This window comes from Hevea brasiliensis, chromosome 1 (genome assembly GCF_030052815.1).
Source record: "Hevea brasiliensis isolate MT/VB/25A 57/8 chromosome 1, ASM3005281v1, whole genome shotgun sequence".
NCBI lineage: Eukaryota > Viridiplantae > Streptophyta > Magnoliopsida > Malpighiales > Euphorbiaceae > Hevea > Hevea brasiliensis.
In genome coordinates this window covers 112,050,013-112,069,338 of record NC_079493.1, presented here as the reverse complement: position 1 = coordinate 112,069,338, position 19,326 = coordinate 112,050,013, and the positions used below count along the sequence as shown (strand labels likewise).

The 19,326-nt window shown below is 35.6% G+C and overlaps 4 protein-coding genes across 4 annotated transcripts; 3 read left to right on the top strand and 1 right to left on the bottom strand.

The window, feature by feature from the left end:
* Positions 1-1,645: 1,645 nt before the first annotated feature.
* On the top strand, positions 1,646-6,303 carry LOC110636679 (uncharacterized). The gene is made up of 2 exons (XM_021786479.2): positions 1,646-2,490; positions 5,179-6,303. Exons 1-2 carry the CDS (start codon positions 1,939-1,941, stop codon positions 5,854-5,856), a joined length of 1,230 nt encoding a protein of 409 aa, XP_021642171.2. The 5' UTR covers positions 1,646-1,938; the 3' UTR covers positions 5,857-6,303.
* Positions 6,304-6,792: 489 nt separating this feature from the next.
* LOC110636664 (uncharacterized) lies at positions 6,793-7,777 on the top strand. The gene is made up of 2 exons (XM_058147486.1): positions 6,793-7,298; positions 7,616-7,777. Exons 1-2 carry the CDS (start codon positions 7,040-7,042, stop codon positions 7,636-7,638), a joined length of 282 nt encoding a protein of 93 aa, XP_058003469.1. The 5' UTR covers positions 6,793-7,039; the 3' UTR covers positions 7,639-7,777.
* A 607-nt stretch (positions 7,778-8,384) lies between these two features.
* Positions 8,385-12,695, top strand: LOC110636659 (pentatricopeptide repeat-containing protein At3g26782, mitochondrial). Its single transcript, XM_021786455.2, has 2 exons — positions 8,385-9,475; positions 9,686-12,695. Exons 1-2 carry the CDS (start codon positions 8,525-8,527, stop codon positions 10,727-10,729), a joined length of 1,995 nt encoding a protein of 664 aa, XP_021642147.2. The 5' UTR covers positions 8,385-8,524; the 3' UTR covers positions 10,730-12,695.
* On the bottom strand, positions 11,229-12,516 carry LOC110636671 (protein NETWORKED 3A-like). Its single transcript, XM_058147472.1, has 2 exons — positions 12,378-12,516; positions 11,229-12,162 (listed from the first exon to the last, which is right to left on the bottom strand). The coding sequence occupies exons 1-2, from the start codon at positions 12,463-12,465 to the stop codon at positions 11,354-11,356; spliced, it is 897 nt and encodes a 298-aa protein (XP_058003455.1). The 5' UTR covers positions 12,466-12,516; the 3' UTR covers positions 11,229-11,353.
* Positions 12,696-19,326: the final 6,631 nt, after the last annotated feature.

Here is a 19,326-nt window from a genome sequence, read left to right as displayed (position 1 = left end):
GAATCGAACACTCCTATGCAGTAATGCTTGATTTGTACATTCAGAAAGCGCAAATCCAGTAGAAATTACAAAATTTTTAACAAAGAGGAGATTCAAACAGTAAAGGAAAGACTCATTGAGTATGAAATTACAAATTTAAATTATAATATATTTACATTTATTTATACTTTTTATGAAAATAATTTAAATTTTGGCCTCTACATATATTTGATAAAGTCTTCTAGTTATGTTTGGTATGGAATAATGTTTTAAAAGCAAGGATTTCAGTGCTAGCAAGAAATGCCTCAGGCAGGAGATGATCTGTAGCTCATGCTATGGATTAATTTTTATCCTGAGTCACTTGATGGAATTCGACAAGCTTTTGGTGAAATATTTGCCTGAACTTCAACGCTTATCAAAAAAAAAGAAAAGAAAAAAGTGACGGATTAGATTCGCCGCTAAAACTCATTAGCGATAAGTTTTTAAAAATAACTATAATCTATTGTTAATTCGTAGTTAATTTAAAATTTTGATTTTTAGCGATGAATTTTAGTCATTTGCTAAAACCATTATCGTTAAAGCATCAGTGATGGATCCGTTGCTGATTGATGTTTTTGCGATGGAAGAAAGCCAATCTTGCTGCAATTGCATTGGCATAGAAAGGTAGGTTCCAAGTTGGAGAATCCTTATGTATGGATAGCTAAACCACATGAAAGCAGGAACTAATTATGAAAAGAGTTGTCATTTTTGTTGTTTTTATTAATTTTACTCCAAAATAGTTTACAAGAAACAGCAAGAATAAGATAAACAGTAAGAAAAAAAAAATGCCAAATATTACACAATTTGGTCAGGAGAAGGGAAGCTGAGACTTTAAAAGCAAGTGAATCCTCCATTAACAAGAAGTTCACGACCACTTGTATATAAACTTGGGCCTCTGCTACCACATTGAACAAAGTGGGCTGAAGGGCCGACGGCCGAGCTCATTGGCAACATACTTGTTGGCCCACCTCAGAATCAATATAACAATTTACTTGCCAAGCCAACCTGCATACCTGGTTTTTTTTTTTTTTCCAAAAAAGAAAATTTATGCTATGGAGAGGTGCCCAGTTGACAGAAACTGTTCGCTGGCGAGTCCACACTTTGAATCTTTTTGGTGGGATCGAGAGGCCGCATAACGGATGGTAAAGGGCAGGATGTAGATTTCAAGAACGCTATATTCATTATGACTTGATATACATAGCTCTCCATGGTAACAGACTTGGCAGGTCAAGTAATTAGTAGCTGAGGAACTGAAACAGAACATGATGGGGCCTGAATTCTTGAATAGAATAGACGAAGTGGCTGTGTTTCAGCAACTCCCAGCTCAAAAAGATGACGGAGACCATAGGTATAAGAAAAGTAAATATGCGAAAGGCTGATAAATTGAAGGCCAAAAACACAAGGTAATGTTTTATTTTTGCTCAATTTATAAATTTAAAAGTTATTATAAATAACTAAATTTTTATAAAAAATTATTAAATATATTTAATAAATAAATATATTTTTTATAATTATGTGAATTAATTTTAATTTGGAAAAATATAGTTTAAAATGATGTTAATAAAATAATGTGAGTGGAAAAATTAATTAATGAAAGATTGGAATAAGTAAATATTTTCCTATAAAAAATAATAGAAAGGAGATTACTGTGTAGATCTGCTTCACTCTGTAGAAATGTAAAAGCAACTGATGGATCTAGCATTTTAATTTCTACTCAATCTACAAACACTAATCCTCCACTCCATGAGCCCTAACTATTTTCATTCTTTCTCCTCATAAGTTTTTGCATGTTGCATTTCAAGTCCATACAGTTTACCCAATTATATTACAATGAACTTTCAAATTTCCAATTCTAACATCTTCAAATCCATCGGATCTTTTCATCAATTTCCTTGAATCCATTTCTTCCCTTTCCCCTACATGGGCTCAACACAGTCCGTACAAGTACCCGAAGAAGATGATGAGAGTGAAGAAGAAGAAGACGATCATAATGTGGTAGGAGCTTTAAGAGAAATTGATGGCAACAATTTGGTTAAGAAGGTTCTCGAACAAGAGCCTGAAATACTACCTTGCCATGCTTCAGCATCGCCGCTCTCTCCTCAGCTCTCTTCCTTAGGTACGCCGCGCCTCTGCCCGTCGATTAAGGTGTGGGACCCTTACAATGTCTTGGCCCCACCTCCGCCTCCCCCTCTTCCAATTTTCTCTCGGAGCTTGTCGTCGTCTTCGTCCGGTGGGATTGTTGACGAGGATCGCGTCGTTACGGAGGTGTTTTTGATTAATCATGGAGAGTGCGACCTTAATTTAAGGCCGGATTTGGTCGGTGGGAGATGCCACGTGGCGGCTTTGACGCCGATTGGGAAACGTCAGGCTAGGGCTTTAGCTGTGTTCTTTAACTCTCAAGGGGTGAAGTTCAATGCGGTTTATTCCTCGCCCTTGGATCGAGCAAGATCAACTGCTGTTTCTGTTTGCCAGGTAACTTTGAATTTTATTTGATAACTGATGACCTTTCTTGTGTTTTCAAATTGAATCCTTGCACTGGATTAGCTATCTGTAGTCAATTGATTCAGCTTCTCAGCCAATATAGATGATACAATATGAATTTAAGTGATTATGCTTTAGCTGCTTAGAATGTCTCATTTGCATGGTACTACCAAAAATGGCTTAAAGGTGTCAACTTTAATGCAACTTTAACTGATATAGCAACGACATTGGGTTGTGACATAGGTCCTCCTTAGGTCCCCACCGCGCCCCGCCCACCCAAACCCCACTTCCCCCCTCCTCCCCACCGCGGCCCCCCACCCCCTCTTCTTCTTAACTCCTGCTTAAGTTTATGATGGAGATTGAAATCTTCACATATTGACTGCAGATGTATGATCAATTCATCATATTGCTTTGTTTAATCTTGTAAATGGGACATTTTAACATAAGATACAACCCTAGGTGGATAGTTTATACCTTTGTTGAGTTATATATAGAAGGACTTGTAAAAGTGGGTACTCTTATTGTACAAATTTTTGGAAAGTTGGACAGATGCATTTACTAGAAGTAGATCACTTATTTTAGTCTTTTAGATTATCTGGCCCCGTTACCCAATATGTTCGAATCTCATTATCATTCAGTACTGCTAATAAACCCACAACTTGTTACCACATAACATGTTTTAATATAAGCAACTAGTGATGATAACTCCTTCCATTCCATTGCATCTTAATCTCTACACTCATTAATTTTAATACTTGAATTTTGTCCAATGAAAAATCTAAAGTTAGTAGGATATATGCATGAAAAGTTCCTAATGCAGGCTGAGTAATAACTAGTGTGAATTTTTGTATTATAATTGAGGCATAAATGTTTGAAATTAGTAACTAATTATTTTACCTTGCTAATTGCTTATTTGCCTATCAAATTTCTTTTGTAAAAATTTGTTAGTGTGTTCATGGGCTTACAATAGATTTGTTATTATCTTCATGGCCTTATAATAGATTCTGTAATTTTCTGGCAAAATAATTTGATGTGATTGAGAATTCAAGGTTAAGGAAAGTAGGGCAGTACCAAGTATATGCAGTGTAGCTATGATTAAATTAATAATGGAAATGATGGATCTCTTTGCTCATAGCCCTGGATGCCAAGGAAATTAATAATGTGTTCATAAAATGAAGCAAGATGGATGGACTGTGTAGTTAAAACTCTTCTAATGCTATATGATCTTTGAGGAATGATCTGAAGACCAATATTTCAGCATTTACTTTTTGATGCTGAGAGCCTTGAGAGGCAGGGGTTGTAAGACAGGATGACTAGATATGTGCCATGTTATTTGCTATTTTAAGTACTGTGTGGAAAAAAAAATCAAATGGGCTAGTAAGATAGGTGGTATGGATGTTGAAGATACTGCAAGTAGTCAAATACCGCAGGAAAGTTGGGAGAATCTGATGTGGCTCCTGGGTTAGGAGGGGTATGGGAGTTTATAATTTAATGATAGATATGGTCCCTGCTAACTGAACAGTAAGAATTCAATTTTTAGGGCTTAATTTCATTGATCGCCTCTCAACTTTGAGGATTCTAATGATTCATTTCCTCATTTTCAACTTGTATCCAAACAACAATTTGATTAACACTTACTTTCAAAAAAAAACAAAAAAAAAATCCTCGCCTAGTGACCAGTAGACACTGGAATTGAACAATTGGTGGCTGAAAAGTCTAGATCAATGGAGGTGAACTCAACACCTATTGAGCTTTGATCTGGTGTCGTTCGGATCCGAATATGTGTGTGGTTGGTGCCAGCAGACTCACTATGCCGAATTCTATCAAACTTGACCCTCCTTGCCACCAACCGACACCGTCATCAGAACCCCACTCGTGGCAGCTTCGATATCCGCATCGTGATTGCTGGAATTATCTAGAGGTGGCTTAGTTCGAGAATTTTGGAGGCCAAGGCCAAGCTGCGATATCTATTAAATGCTTCTCCCTTTTTGGAACTCTCCATGGCTTGTGATTCTTGTTTTGGTGTGTGTGCGGGACTCTGTATGTGTGTGTGTGTTTTTTTTGAACTGTTGTTTTGGCGTGTTTATTAGAGAGAAAATGAGAATTTGAGGGGAGACTGGAGAGCACGCGAGGGGAGAGAATGTGTGCCAACATGTAGGAGAGAGAATTTATTTTATTATATTATTTAAAATCCATGCTGGCATTGCCAAGCCAACCTCTGTCCAGAGCCCTTGATGGAAAACGGTAATAGTGATTTCGGTGCTAATCAAATTGATGTAGGAGAGTTTTATGATACAAATTGAAGATGGACTGCACCATTATAACCCTCAAAGTTGAGGGATTGTTGATGAAATTAAACCAAAATTTCTGACTGTAAAAGTTTTTACCATTGCAACATTTAGGAAGAGACCAAATAGTTGGGCTTTTATGCTTGGCATATGTGATGAAATTGCTAATTCTTTTATATATGACTTGGACACGATAGATATCAGTTATACATTCTTGTTTGTCGTTGTTAGCTGTTTATACATTCTTGTTAGTTGTTTATGATTTTGATGATATATGTACTCATTATTTCCTTATGTAGAGGAGGAGCTTGGATATTTCTAGGAATACTTTCTCTGCATCTTTACTTGTATTGTTCAATTGAGCAAATTGTCAACTTATAAAATCATGCAGGAAATAAATTTTGCGGAGGAACAGATACAATCATCAGATGCTCTTGTAGAGATGAGTCTGGGGCATTGGGAGGGGTGCCCCTGTTCAGAAATATATACACCTGAAGTTCTGAGCTTGATTGAAAGTTGCCAGCCTGATTTTTGTGCACCATCTGGAGAATCATTAAGGCAGGTGGAATTTAGGATGGTTCAGTTCTTAAATAGGATTCTTGGACTGCCTGAAAAGTTGAGATCAGATTTCACGTTGCACCATCAAATCAAGAACCAAGGGTTTTCTCATGATCGAGATCCACCTCCTCTATTGCCACAACATTGGGATACGCATCACAGGCATCGACCATTGTTCTCAAGGAAGAAGTCTGGTAAGAGCAGGCTGCAGTATGTGACTACCACTGGCAATCATGAGGGTGAGGATGAGATCTCTCCCAGGGAAGCCAGTGACCAAAGTGCACTGCATAATTTGAGTGTTAGGAGCTCAACCTCCATCTCTTCATGTATTGGTGTTTTCACTCATTCAATTCCTATTAAGTGCCTCCTCACAGGCCTCCTGGGTTGCAGCCCAGTAATGTTACAAAGGATCTGCATAGAAGATTCTTCAGTGACAGTATTGCTTCATTCATGGAAAACAGGTTGGCAGATAAAACGCTTGAATGATACTGCACATCTTAGGCTTCTCTAGTTAGAGAATTATGAAATCCCTGCTTGGAATTTACTTCTGGGATGATGAGCTGTTAATTATTGGGTGAAAGCTGGTATTTTATTCATTTATGGATCATGTTGCAAGTCACGATTACATGTGAACTGATGTTACTTCTACACTCTGTTATACTGTTTGACAGATTTATTTACACTCATATAGACTTACCACCTTGAAATTAAAAGAGGATCGAGGTCGGGAGTTGGGTATTTGTATTGGATGATTCTTTTGATTTGTAACATTTACAAGTGTTGTTATTGTAGAGGGAAAGATATATTTTTTCCCCTTTTCATGAATTAGGAAGAAATAAGTTATTTTAGGATGATGAACTGTGAAGTTGTATTTTTGCCGATTCTTACCATTTGAGAAGAGCTACCTGGGACATGCCCTATTATTTCATTTATGATTACAACAAAACATTTTCACTAATTAGCAAGTTTATCAATTTTTTTTTTCTAATTTTTTTCATTTATGTCCTGATTGTCTCTTTTCTGAATTTTAAGAAATTTTTATTAACTTAATAATTAAAAATATATAATGTATGTTGGTGTACCTTTTGAGCGTTTTAAGCGCTTCCTTATCTGTCCTGATGATTAGTGAGATAGATTGAGAGCGGATTTGATGATGAAAGGAAGAATTAAATCTCTGCACTTGTTGGTTTTTCAACTTTCTGAATTATTGATTATCTATTGGTCTTTCCCAAGATGATGATCATCTTTGGTTGATATCAGGTGAAGTTAGCAGCATTAGTCTAATAATTTATAAACTGGATCACATGGGATAGGGTAAGAGATGGTGACAGATACTGGCCCTTTTCCCCTAAAATCCAAAACTCAGCATGTGAAATGACCATACTTTGTGCTACAGCATTTTTGGTCCCTCCAATACATTATGCCTCACAAGCACATAGGAAAGAATCTATTGATAACTTAATTGACCTTAAGAATGCCATTACCATTCATATGATATTACAAGACAAAAATCAAAGAGAAGACTAATGGTTGGTGGTTCTCTTAAACAAGGCCATAAAGGGCACAATTAAATTTTCCACTGGCAGATGATGTGCTACTAATACTCACATTCCACATCATTCTTCACCATTTTACTTGTAAGCTAGCTCCCTCTTCCTCATCACAGCTAGATTTCTTCACTTCCAGCAACATTCATGGCTACTACCTTCAAAAAGTTCTCTGGTTCTTCTTCTTCTTCTGCTGCTGCTGCTGCTGTGTCTCTAGTTATCCTCTTCTCTAATTTGCTTGCTCTTTCTAGTGAGCATATGATTGCAGCTTCTCCAGCAGTTTTGCCATATGTAACTGCACCCAATATTTCTTCTTTTTTTCCTACTCCAACAAACGACACCCAGTGGCCTCTAAGTTCTGCAGATCCTCCAAGATCAGAAGCATTAGAACCTGTGCCCAATTCAGGTGAGTTCATAGGGAAGAGTTCCTCTAGTTCACCAAAGCTCAATGGTCATATTTCCTTATTTGTTGTAGGAATTTGTATCATTTTTGTAATTAGATTTGTTTCTCTTGTTTGAAAGCATACAATTTGTGCCCAATTTTATGTAATAGAGCATGGATTCATTAGTGATATATGGTTCTTGGATGATGGATTTAGTTTTGCATTTGCTCATAGCCCATTAAGCAAAAACTAAAAAGCATTCCATTTCAGTGTTGAATAATGGAATTACAATAATATCATTACTAACATTGAGATTTATTATCATTGTTATATTGTAAAGGAGAAGAGTGCCAAGATTACTAGTACAATGGTAATGCCAGCAGCAGGATGGAGCTGAATTAGCACAATTAAGCTCTGTGCAAATTGTGGCAAGTAGATTGAAATAAAAATATCTGAGAGAACTGTATAAAGCTTTGTTTATTTAAAATGAAAACAAATTTGGATTTATATTTAAGAACAAAAATTATAAATAAACAATAATCAAAACCCTTAAATCTCAAACTGGTAGAGAATTGGGATTTGTTATATTGATCAATTTTCATCATTTAATTCTGTTTAAGATTAGTTTTGCATTAATATTCAAATATTATAAAATAGTGTTTAATTTGATTTATAAGTCGATTAAACCCACTAAGTAGAAAGTTTTAAGTAGATTAATATTAATCGGGTTTATAAGTTAAAAAAAAAATCTTACAACAAGTCAGAAGTCATAAGATAGCCTTACTTATAACTTATTTACTTATTTTAAAATTATATTTTAATCAATTAAAATATTATATTATCTTAATATTTTTTAAAAAGTATTAACACTATCTTTATTTTAATAACTACAATACTCAATAATATATATTTTTTTATCATTTGACAAATTAAATTTTTTTTAAACATCTTTTAATCACATTTAAATTATTTAAAATTTAATTTTAACTAATTTTATCAAATGATTGGTTATTTATTTTTAAATTAATTTATAAATTAAAATATATATTTTAAGTTAAAAATTAAAAAATAAATAATAGTAGACATTCTTATTATAATTAAATAAAAAGGATTATAAATTTTTTTAAAATTTTTTTTATGCACCAAGAAGAAATAACTTGTACCTGCACGGCTGCAACCAAAATGAAGGCAAAGGGTTGAATTTGAAAACGAAAACGAACGAGAGGGGAAAAGGAAAAAAAGAGAATGAATGAAGAATCCAATTTCTAATTCATTTCTGGTTCTAGTCAGAGTCCATTGTAAAATCCAGAGACGCCATTATTCCACCACAACCAACACTTACCTCAAATCCTGGTTCAACAAATACTTTGACAAGACCAATGTCTTCTCGTGGAACTCGCTCATCGCCGACTTGGCTCGAGCCGGCGATTCATTCGAGTCTCTTCGTGCTTTCTCCTCAATGCGAAAGCTCGATCTCAAACCCAGCCGCTCCACTTTCCCTTGCGCAATTAAAGCATGCTCAGCTCTGTTCGATCTTCACTCCGGCAAGCAAGCTCATCAACAAGCTTTTGTTTTTGGTTTTGAATCAGACCTCTTTGTATCATCAGCGTTGATTGATATGTACGCGAAATGTGGGCGATTAAGTGATGCTAGAGTCCTGTTCGATGAAATTTCTCAAAGAAGCATTGTCACATGGACTACGATGATTACTGGTTATGTCCAAAATGACAATGCCTACGAAGCGTTATTGCTTTTTAAAGAGTTCTTGATTGAAGAGAGTGAGAGAAATGGTGAGGGCACCGACGTTTTTATGGATTCAGTTGCTATGGTGGCTGTTTTATCTGCTTGTTCTCGTGTTTCTGAGAAAGGAGTGATTGAGGGAGTTCATGGGTTTGTGGTAAAGATGGGATTGGATAAAGATTTGGGAGCTGAGAATACTTTGTTGGATGCATATGCAAAGTGTGGTGAAGTGGGCTTGTCTAGGAAGGTGTTTGAGGGGATAGCTGAGAGGGATTCAGTTTCCTGGAATTCTATGATTGCTGTGTATGCCCAAAATGGGTTATCCAGTGAGGCTTTTCTTGCTTTTCACGTGATGATAAATGATGGTGATGTCAAATACAATGCAGTGACATTGTCTACTTTGTTGTTGGCATGTGCAAATTCAGGGGCTCTGCGTGAGGGGAAGTGTATACATGATCAGGTATTCCCTAGTACCTACGCCTCTTCCACAGTACAATAATTGTTCATTCTATGTGTTAGAACATCTTACAACATTAACTCAATGACATTGACATAGTCTACTTGCTCTATTAAATGATGTCTGCATGTGGTTTGTTTGAATGTCTCGTCAAACGTTTTTGATTGCGTAGAAATAGTCTTACATTTGCCATTTATTGGTCTTTCGTAACAGGTAATAAGGATGGGTTGGGATGATAATGTGATTTTGGGTACCTCTATCATAGACATGTATTGTAAGTGTGGACGAGTCGAAATGGCAAGGAAAGCATTTGATGGCATGAAGGAGAAGAATGTGAAGTCATGGACTGCCATGGTTACAGGCTATGGAATGCATGGCTGTGCAAGAGAAGCTTTGGATGTTTTCTACAAGATGATAGGAGCTGGGGTCAAACCAAATTACGTAACTTTTGTTTCAGTTCTGTCTGCTTGTAGCCATGCTGGCCTTTTAGATGAAGGCTGGTATTGGTTCAATGCCATGAATCATAAATTTAATGTAGAACCTGGGGTTGAGCACTATAGTTGCATAGTTGATCTTCTTGGCCGTGCCGGTTATCTCAATGAAGCGTATGATTTGATAAAGAGGATGAGGACCAAGCCTGATTATGTACTCTGGGGCTCTCTTCTTGCAGCTTGTCGTATTTACAAAAATGTGGAGCTTGCAGAGATTTCTGCAAGACAACTGTTTGAGCTGGACTCAAGTAACTGTGGATATTACATCTTACTTTCGAACATATATGCTGATGCTGGAAGATGGAAAGAAGTTGAAAGAATTAGAGTACTTGTGAAAGATCGTGGACTTGTTAAACCACCTGGATTCAGTTTGGTTGAACTAAAGGGTAAGGTGCATTTATTCTTGGTTGGAGATAAAGAGCATCCTGAATGTGAGAAGATATACAGGTTTTTGGAGGAACTTAATGTGAAGTTGCAACAAGCTGGCTATGCACCTAATATGGCATCAGTTCTTCATGATGTTGATGAGGAAGAGAAGGAAATGGCCCTGCGAGTTCACAGTGAGAAGTTGGCTGTTGCCTTTGGGGTCATGAATTCATTTCCTGGTTCAACAATTCATATTATTAAAAATCTTAGGGTTTGTCATGACTGTCATACAGTCATTAAGCTTATTTCCAAGATTGTTGATCGAGAAATTGTGGTAAGAGACATAAAGCGATTTCATCACTTCAAGGATGGTTTGTGTACATGTGGAGACTATTGGTGAGATATATATACATGAAAATAATTAAGGTTACGGCAATTTTAAGTGAATGGTTATTTTTGGCTGGATCAACAAGCTTGTAACTAGAAATTAGGAGAATCATTGTTCTGATGGTGCTGTGTGCAACCTTCTGATATGAAAAATTATGCTGGTAGAATACAGGAATTTCCTATGATGATTAAACTTCAAGTTTGAAACACAAGCACTTCTAATTGCTTAATCAAAAAGATCTGAAAGAAGATCTGTCATCTCCTAATTGTTAATTCTAGAAAGATCAACTCAATGGGATAGATGTCATATATTTGCTTCCAAGTTTAATAGAGGTTGAATGCCTTTTCTGATGGAATGATTATTGAAATTGCTGAAGATGGTTTCTAAATATAGGCACAGTTCTGGTGTGGAAATCATAGCACAAGTATGCGGTCTGTTGACAACATACTGGTAAACCTGTTGACCTGAGCACATCACAAGTTATAAAGAGGATGGCAACTACTCAGTAAAATTAATTTGCATAACTCGGAAGACATCTTTACTGCTATAATGTTGGAGATTGGAGTCATATCAACCACAGTATTTGCTAGAGTTGAAAAGGCAACAACTGAAAACTTCCTGTCACGATCAACCTTGTCAAAAGAACTTGCTTGAAAATATTCTTTTCAATTTTGACGTCTGAAATTGGTTTGGTTTCTCTCCAACTTTTAAGCAGTTGATACAATTTTGCAGGGCCCTGTTCTCACCCTTCAGATGTTCCAGTTCTGACTGGAGTCTATTAATTACCAGTCTCTTTTGGATGTTTCTCCTTGCCAACTCGACCTGCTGCTTCAGATTTTCCTCCATGAGTTTTGTAACTTGAAACTTGAGTTCAGACCATCTATTGGCCTGCTCATAACTATTTTCTGAGAGATCTCTAACCGTAGCCTGATTCTGAACTGAGTTTGAATCATCTATCTTCACATTGACACCATTTTGGTCGCACAAATCTCTGGCGCCTTCATTACAATGGTTTTCTCTGCTATCAAGTTTCATTTTCATTTCCATGCTCTGTGCGTGTGGCTCAGTCGACATCAGTTTTTCCACTAGATTGTTCAGGTATTCAAAGTTGAAGTCCGTATTGTCACAATCAGCATCAGGGTCTTCAAGAATGGAATCCAGATAGGAATCAAAAAGCTTCAATTCGGAATTGGTGGAACTTGTTATAAGTCTTGTCTTCTCATTCGTGTCAGAACATGCAGAAGGAATGGATCCTGGATTATTTTCATGGCATGATTCAGACCTCAACTTATCATATTTTTCAGCCAAAGAACGATAAGAATTATTGAACCCTTCAAGCATTTGAAACAGCTTCACCCTCCGCTTGCAATAGATCTCATCTCTAGTTGAAGTATTGTCATCTTCTTCCAGAAGGGTCATCATGGCTTTAATTCTCTTGTTTGAATCTGCATATCAAGGAAAAGTACAAAGAGAAAGAACCGTAACTCCAGCATTCTCGAGCAGTAACCAGAAGAAGAGTAATCATGATAAAGCCAGCCATATTTCTGTGTCTCCTAAAAAAATAAAGAACTTTCCTGCTAAATTCTGTAGCTATAAACTATTTTATGCTTATGTTCTGCTGAGCTGAATGAAACACAGAAACAGAGGAGGGAAGACTGACCTGATAGAGTTAATTGAAGCCATTGGGATTGCTGGGGACAATCATGGTTATCTGGAGTTGAAGAACAAGAAGCTCCATTGTTTTCCATTGAACAATTCTTTTGTGAGACGAGAATCTCTCTTGGCTTTCAAAACAGACAAAGCGAAACAGAGGATGCACGTTAAGAATTTTGGAAGCTCTAAATATAGGAGAGGAGAGAACAAAAAGTTGCCGCATGTGTAGAGATGATCGATTCTTCCTATTTGATCGCATCTTTCTTACCCCCTTATGAATCATCTTTTTATCAAGGAAATGCTATTTATGCTATTGAATTAATAATTCAATGTTATTGAGTTAATATTTTTTTAAGGAATATTAAATTTGTAAAAACCAAGAGAAACAGAAGAAGAAAAGTATTTGAGGCTTAGAAGAATTGTATCTTGATATTTTAAATACAGAGATTACATTGCTTTATATAATATTTCTAAATCCTAAAAATAGCTATAACAGAAAGATAACCAAAAGATCTACAAGATTACAACAAAGATAATAATGCAGAGTATATCGGAACGGTGGTTACGTAGTTTCACTAATACCCTCCCTCAAGCTGATGGTGGAAGAGTTCGGAGCCGAAGCTTGTCACGAAGAAAAAGAAATGGTCCCTTTGCCAATGGCTTTGTAAGAATATACGCTATCGATCGTGAGCTTATAAAGCGAATAGTAAGTGTGCCATTTTGAACTTGTTCTCTAACAAAATGATAGTCAAGGGCCACATGTTTTGTTCTGGAATGAAGAACAGGATTAGACGACAAGTAGACTGCCCCAATATTATCACACCATAATGAAATTGATAACTTATGGCCATAACCAATTTCACATAACAGAGAACGTAGCCATAAAGCCTCAGCTGCAGCATTAGCTAAAGCTTTATATTCACTTTCAGTTGACGATCGGGCAACAGTTGGTTGCTTTTTAGAGGACCAGGAAACTAAATTTTTGCCAAAATAAATCAAATAGCCACCAGTGGAACGACGATCATCCGGACAGCCTCCCCAATCACTATCCGAAAAACAATGGAAGTGAAAATCAGCACTAGGTGTTATAAATAACCCATATTTACTTGTTCCCCGCAAGTATCGAAGCAATCTCTTAACAGCCTGCCAATGTAAGACTGTGGGAGAGTGCATGAATTGTGCCAATTTGTTGACGGAGAAAGCAATATCAGGTCTCGTCAAAGTCATATACTGTAAAGCACCGAGGACCTGTCGATAACATGTGGCATCAGACATTTTTTCACCCATCAACTTACTAAGATTCGGAGTTGTCGGCATAGGAGTAGAAAATGGTTTTGCAGCAGCCATATTATGATCACTAAGAATGCCTTCAAGATATTTCTCTTGAGATAACAGTAAACCATCATTAATCCGGCTGACTTGAATGCCCAAAAAATAATGCAAGTCACCCAAGTCCTTCACAGGAAACACAGAACCCAATTGTTGAAGTACGTTCTGTAACTCATTGGAATTGGAACAAGTTAGAATTATGTCGTCCACATAAATCAAAATAAAAAACTTCAAGGAACCACGACATAAATAAAAAAGAGAATTATCAGCTTTGGAGTGCTTGAACCCCAATGAGAGAAGAAAGGTAGTTAACCGCATAAACCATTGACGAGGGGCCTGCTTTAACCCATATAAAGACCGTTGAAGCTTACAAACATGATCAGGAAACGACGAATTTGTAAAACCTGTGGGCTGCTCCATATATACCTCGTCATGAAGAAAGCCATGAAGAAAAGCATTGGATATGTCAATCTGTTTAATGGACCAATGTGAAGAAACAGCAAGAGAAAGTATCGTCCGGACCGTTGTAAATTTAATTACCGGAGAAAAAGTTTCTTGGTAATCAATACCACACTGCTGGGAATACCCTTTGGCTACCAAACGAGCCTTGTAACGATCAATGGTTCCATCAGCATGCCGTTTAATTCGAAAAATCCACCGATTGCCAATAACATTCTTGTTCAATGGTCGGGGAACCAAAGACCAAGTCTGATTTTGAGTAAGAGCAGAAAGCTCATCCTGCATCGCTACCCTCCATTCTGCATATGGTATAGCTTGTTTAACTGTGTTAGGTTCAGTCACTAAATAGTTTGGTTTTGTGTTGATGACATAGGCAAATTTCTTTGGTTTTGGGTTGGGTCGTAGGAGCATAGGATGTGTTCTAATTGGCTGAGTTACTGGTGGTGTGACGGGTTCAGTAGTAACAAGAGGTATAAGACTTAGGCCGACATTAGTGGGTGAAGTGTCAACTGGTAATTGGGTTTGAGGAGTCCGGGTAAGAATTAGAGATGATGGCAAGGTGGGTGCATGTGGGTGAGAGGTTGGAGTTATGATTTGTGAAGGGGAAGATAAAGGTGAAGAAACATTACACAAGAGGATACGATGCCAAGACTTGTGAAGGAAGTGCGACTAGTAATATTAAGCCATGGTTCTTGAATAGGACGTGGAACAGAATGGAAGAAGATAACTCGGCATATGGAAAAATAGTCTCATGAAGTTTGACATGACTAGCTAAATAGACTCTATTATTTTTAACATCAAGACAACGAAAAGCACAATGATTAGGACTTAAGCCTAGATTGACACATTGAAAGCGAGCGAAAAGAAAATTTATTTTTATTATAGGGACGCAACAAAGGAAATATAGCACAACCAAAAGGTTTAAAAACTGAATATTTTGGATTCTGAAGATGTAACATTTGATATGGTGATTTTTGTTGAATGACATGGCTAGGAAGAACATTGATTAACATAGCACTTTGCTCTAAAGCAAAATTCCAAAAACGTTTGGGCAAGTTGGCATGAGCCAAAAGAGTAAGAGAAGTATCAACCAAATGCCGAATTTTCCGCTCGCAATACCGCGTTTTGCTCATGGGTATAAGGACAAGCAATGCGATGAATAATACCATTAGAGGTGAAGTATTTATTCAATTTTTGATACTCACCACCCCAATCGGAATGAAAAGCACGAATTTTGGTATTAAATTGTGAATAACCATTTGCTCAAATTGAAGAAAGGTATTATAAACATCACTCTTATTTTTCAAGAAATAAACCCATGTGAAACGTGTATAATCATCAACAAATAGAACAAAATAAGAATGACCATGAAAGGATTTAACAGGGGCAGGACCCCAAACATCCGAATGTATTATTTGAAATGGAGAAGAACTTTTATGTTCCACAGAAACCAAAGGAATACGAGAAAGTTTCCCTAACAAACAACTAGAACAAGGCTTTAAATTACTTGAAGAACTAGAAAGTAAATTTGATTTAACTAAAGCAGATAACTTGTCACGATTCGGATGACCTAAACGGACATGCCAATCATCCATGGTGGGTACTGTAGCAGTCATGGCTTGTTTTGAAAATCTTAATGCATACACTCCATCTTCACTGGGTCCTTGCATCAGTACCTTCCTCGTGCGTTGGTCCTTCACAGCAAAAAAAGTAGGCCAAAACTCAAAAAAACAGGAATTATCATTGGTAAATTTTTGAACAGATAGTAAAGGTTTAATAATTTGAGGAACATGAAGGACATTAAACAAACGAAAGGAACGGATGCGAAGGAAGAGTTGCGTTACGGTATGAGCAATCAGAAACCATTACCATTACCTACTTGCAGATTATCATTGCCATTATAATCACTATATGTGCTCAGTGATTGCAAATCTGGAGTAATATGATAATTAGCAGCAGTGTCTGGATACCATGTTTGCGGCTGCTGCGGTAGAAGAGATGGAGCCGCAACATAATTTGCCTGAGGATTAAAAGGTCGAGCCTAATAAGGGCGGTGACTTTGAACAAAGCGCCCGATTGTCGAATAATTCCGTTGAAAACGCCGACGACAAACATTGGCGGTATGGTTTACGCCATTATAGATTTGACAAGGCCCCCTTGGCCTATAACCTCCAGATTGATTATTACGATTACCACCATTATTACGATTCCGATTTGTTGCATCTGATGTATTAGAGAAAGGAGAAGCAGAGGAGTTTCGAACAACCATATTTGCTTGTGGATATGAGAGACTTTGAAGAAGAACTTCATGTGCAACCAACTGACCATGTAATTCATAAAGGAGACGAGTTACGGCACGATATTTAAAGATGTAATAATGGAATGGTAATCGGCTCAATGTTGCGATAAATGATAGCATTAAATTCGGCAGGGGAGAGAGGTTTCCCGGCAGCAGAAAGCTCATCAGCCAAGGCTTTGGCTTTGTTGAGAAATTGAGAAACAGTTAAATCATCTTTCTTGAGAGATTGAAGTTCAATATGTAATTGCAGTTGTCGATTTTGGGATAAAGCACCAAAGGATTGTTCTAATGCTTTCCAAACCTCTCGAGAAGAGTTAAGACCAATCACATACGGGAAAATTTCTTCCGTAAGCGACGCAAAAATCCAAGATAGTAACATTTGGTCTTTGCGAAACCAGATATCATAGTCTGGATTGGGTTCCATAATTAAAGGATCAGCAGCAGAAGGCTTTGTAGATGGTGGTGCTGGCACAGTACCATCAATGATTCCTTGAAGATTTTGATAGTTTAGAATTGGGCGAAATTGTGTCTTCCAAGCTAAATAATTCTTGGGGGTTAATTTGACTGAAAAAGAATGATTTGTAGTAGATACGAGAGAGGTAGGTAATGATGGGATAGAAGGAGTCAAGGAAGGTGTAGTAGATATGACAGATGTAGGTAATGATGGGATAGGAGGAGTCAAGGAAGGTGTATTGGCCATGGCTCTGATACCATGTAAAAACCAAGAGAAACAGAAGAAGAAAAGTATTTGAGGCTTAGAAGAATTGTATCTTGATATTTTAAATACAGAGATTACATTGCTTTATATAATATTTCTAAATCCTAAAAATAGCTATAACAGAAAGATAACCAAAAGATCTACAAGATTACAACAAAGATAATAATGCAGAGTATATCGGAACGGTGGTTACGTAGTTTCACTAATAAAATTAATATCTAAAAAGTAAAATTAGTAATTATATAAAAAAATATATCAAATATAAGATCGAGTTCATATGAAAATGAGCTTAATTATTATTAAATTAAATATTTATATTATATAAAATTAATTTAAAAAAATATATATAAAATATATGAAGTTATATATAAAAATTTAATTTAATAATAAATGATCAATTATATAGAGTTAATTTAAATAGCTTTATATTTTTCTAATTTTTCTATATATTGACTAGTCCATGTCAAATAAACGCATGCTACGCTCACTGTAGGAGTTGACATGCGACATCTTATTAAAATTTGAAATAGTCAAGAGAGAGGGATCGAGGGTTGAAAATTCAATTAGACGTTGGTTGATGCATGAGAAATCCATTTTCTTTGGCCGACCACGGGCAGACTTGACATTGTCATACCCGTATCAAATAAATTCATTTACATTATGCAGCCATGTTTGACCACTAATTTCTTTTTCTTTTTTTTAATTTTTTTAACTGTGTGTGGTTATTAGATTTTCTTTTATTAAAATTTTTATTATTAATTAGTTAATATTAATAAAAAAAATAAATATAGATCTATTTGAAGAAGAGGTGATTGTGAATTAAACTTCCTAGTTGATTACCACAAATTTTTAATGTTCAGTTCACATTTTTATTTGCGAATTTCAATAGAATCCTTCAAGTTAAGTTAGTTAATTCTCAAATTAATCTTAAGTTTTTGTTTTGTTAAAAAAAAAAAAAAAACTATACAAATTGCTGATTCTTCATTGTTCCCTATGGCTGCACTGCTGCCGTTAGGGTTGTACATGACTCAATTTGGTCGGGTTGAATGTATTTATTCAAATTAAATCGATTAAGTCGGTTTGAAAAATATTGAAACTGAAATCAATAAAGTAAATTACAAAATGAATATCTTTAATTTTTAAAATAAAATTGATTGATTTGTGAAATATTTTTTAAGATTTTTATAACTCAACTCTTATTTATATATATATATTAAATTAAATAATTAAAATTATTACCGCCCATTAAAAAAAAAAAAAACAATTTAACACATTCAATTTTAAATTAGATTTATTGGTAATAAACCTTTATAAATTCTGTCATACATCATATAAAATATTTATTTATAATAGAAGCATTCATTATTTATCTTTAATAAGCATTAATCCATATTATATCAATTTTATGATTTTTTTAAATCAAAATCAAATCAAAATATATCAATTTATATAATTTATAATCCATAATCAATATAACTCAAATAAAAATTATAAAAATTATATCAGATTAGTACGGTTTAATTGATTTCATTGGTTTAAATGGTTTTATGTACACCTCTAACCGTGGTTAGAATCCAAAACACTAAAATCGAGAGTAAACTTTGGAGTAATTTTATATCAATATCTTAATTTTAATTTATTACTTTAAAATCCCTCAATCAAAATTTCCTTTAACAAGAATTCGGCTATTCCTCCCGCGAATTGCACAAATGGCTTATTCAAGTGGCATTAAAAAAAAAAAAGCCAATTTGGATTAAAAAAATTTACAGTTGCCGAAAGAGAAACAAAACCGATGAGCTCTATTGCAGAATACGAACACGAAGGTATACGAATATAAGCTCCAGTGATCTTTAAATTTGTTTGTTGGAAAAGCTGGACAGCTTGGAAAATGAACATGGAAGTAAAGAATTATGCCATGTGCTGATTTCTAAAAATTAAATGAAAAAATGGGGCACTGCAATTAAATTTGAATTGATTACTTTGAATTGAAATAGATAATAATATGTCCTAAAGCTCTAATTCCATGTCCTATACATTTTTGGTAATTGCTTTCACTTTTCTTCTTTCACTCCTTCATTGCTTACTTTATTCTTTTAATTAACTACCTTAATTATTTTTTTAGACCTTTTTATTTAATTAATTAAAGTATAG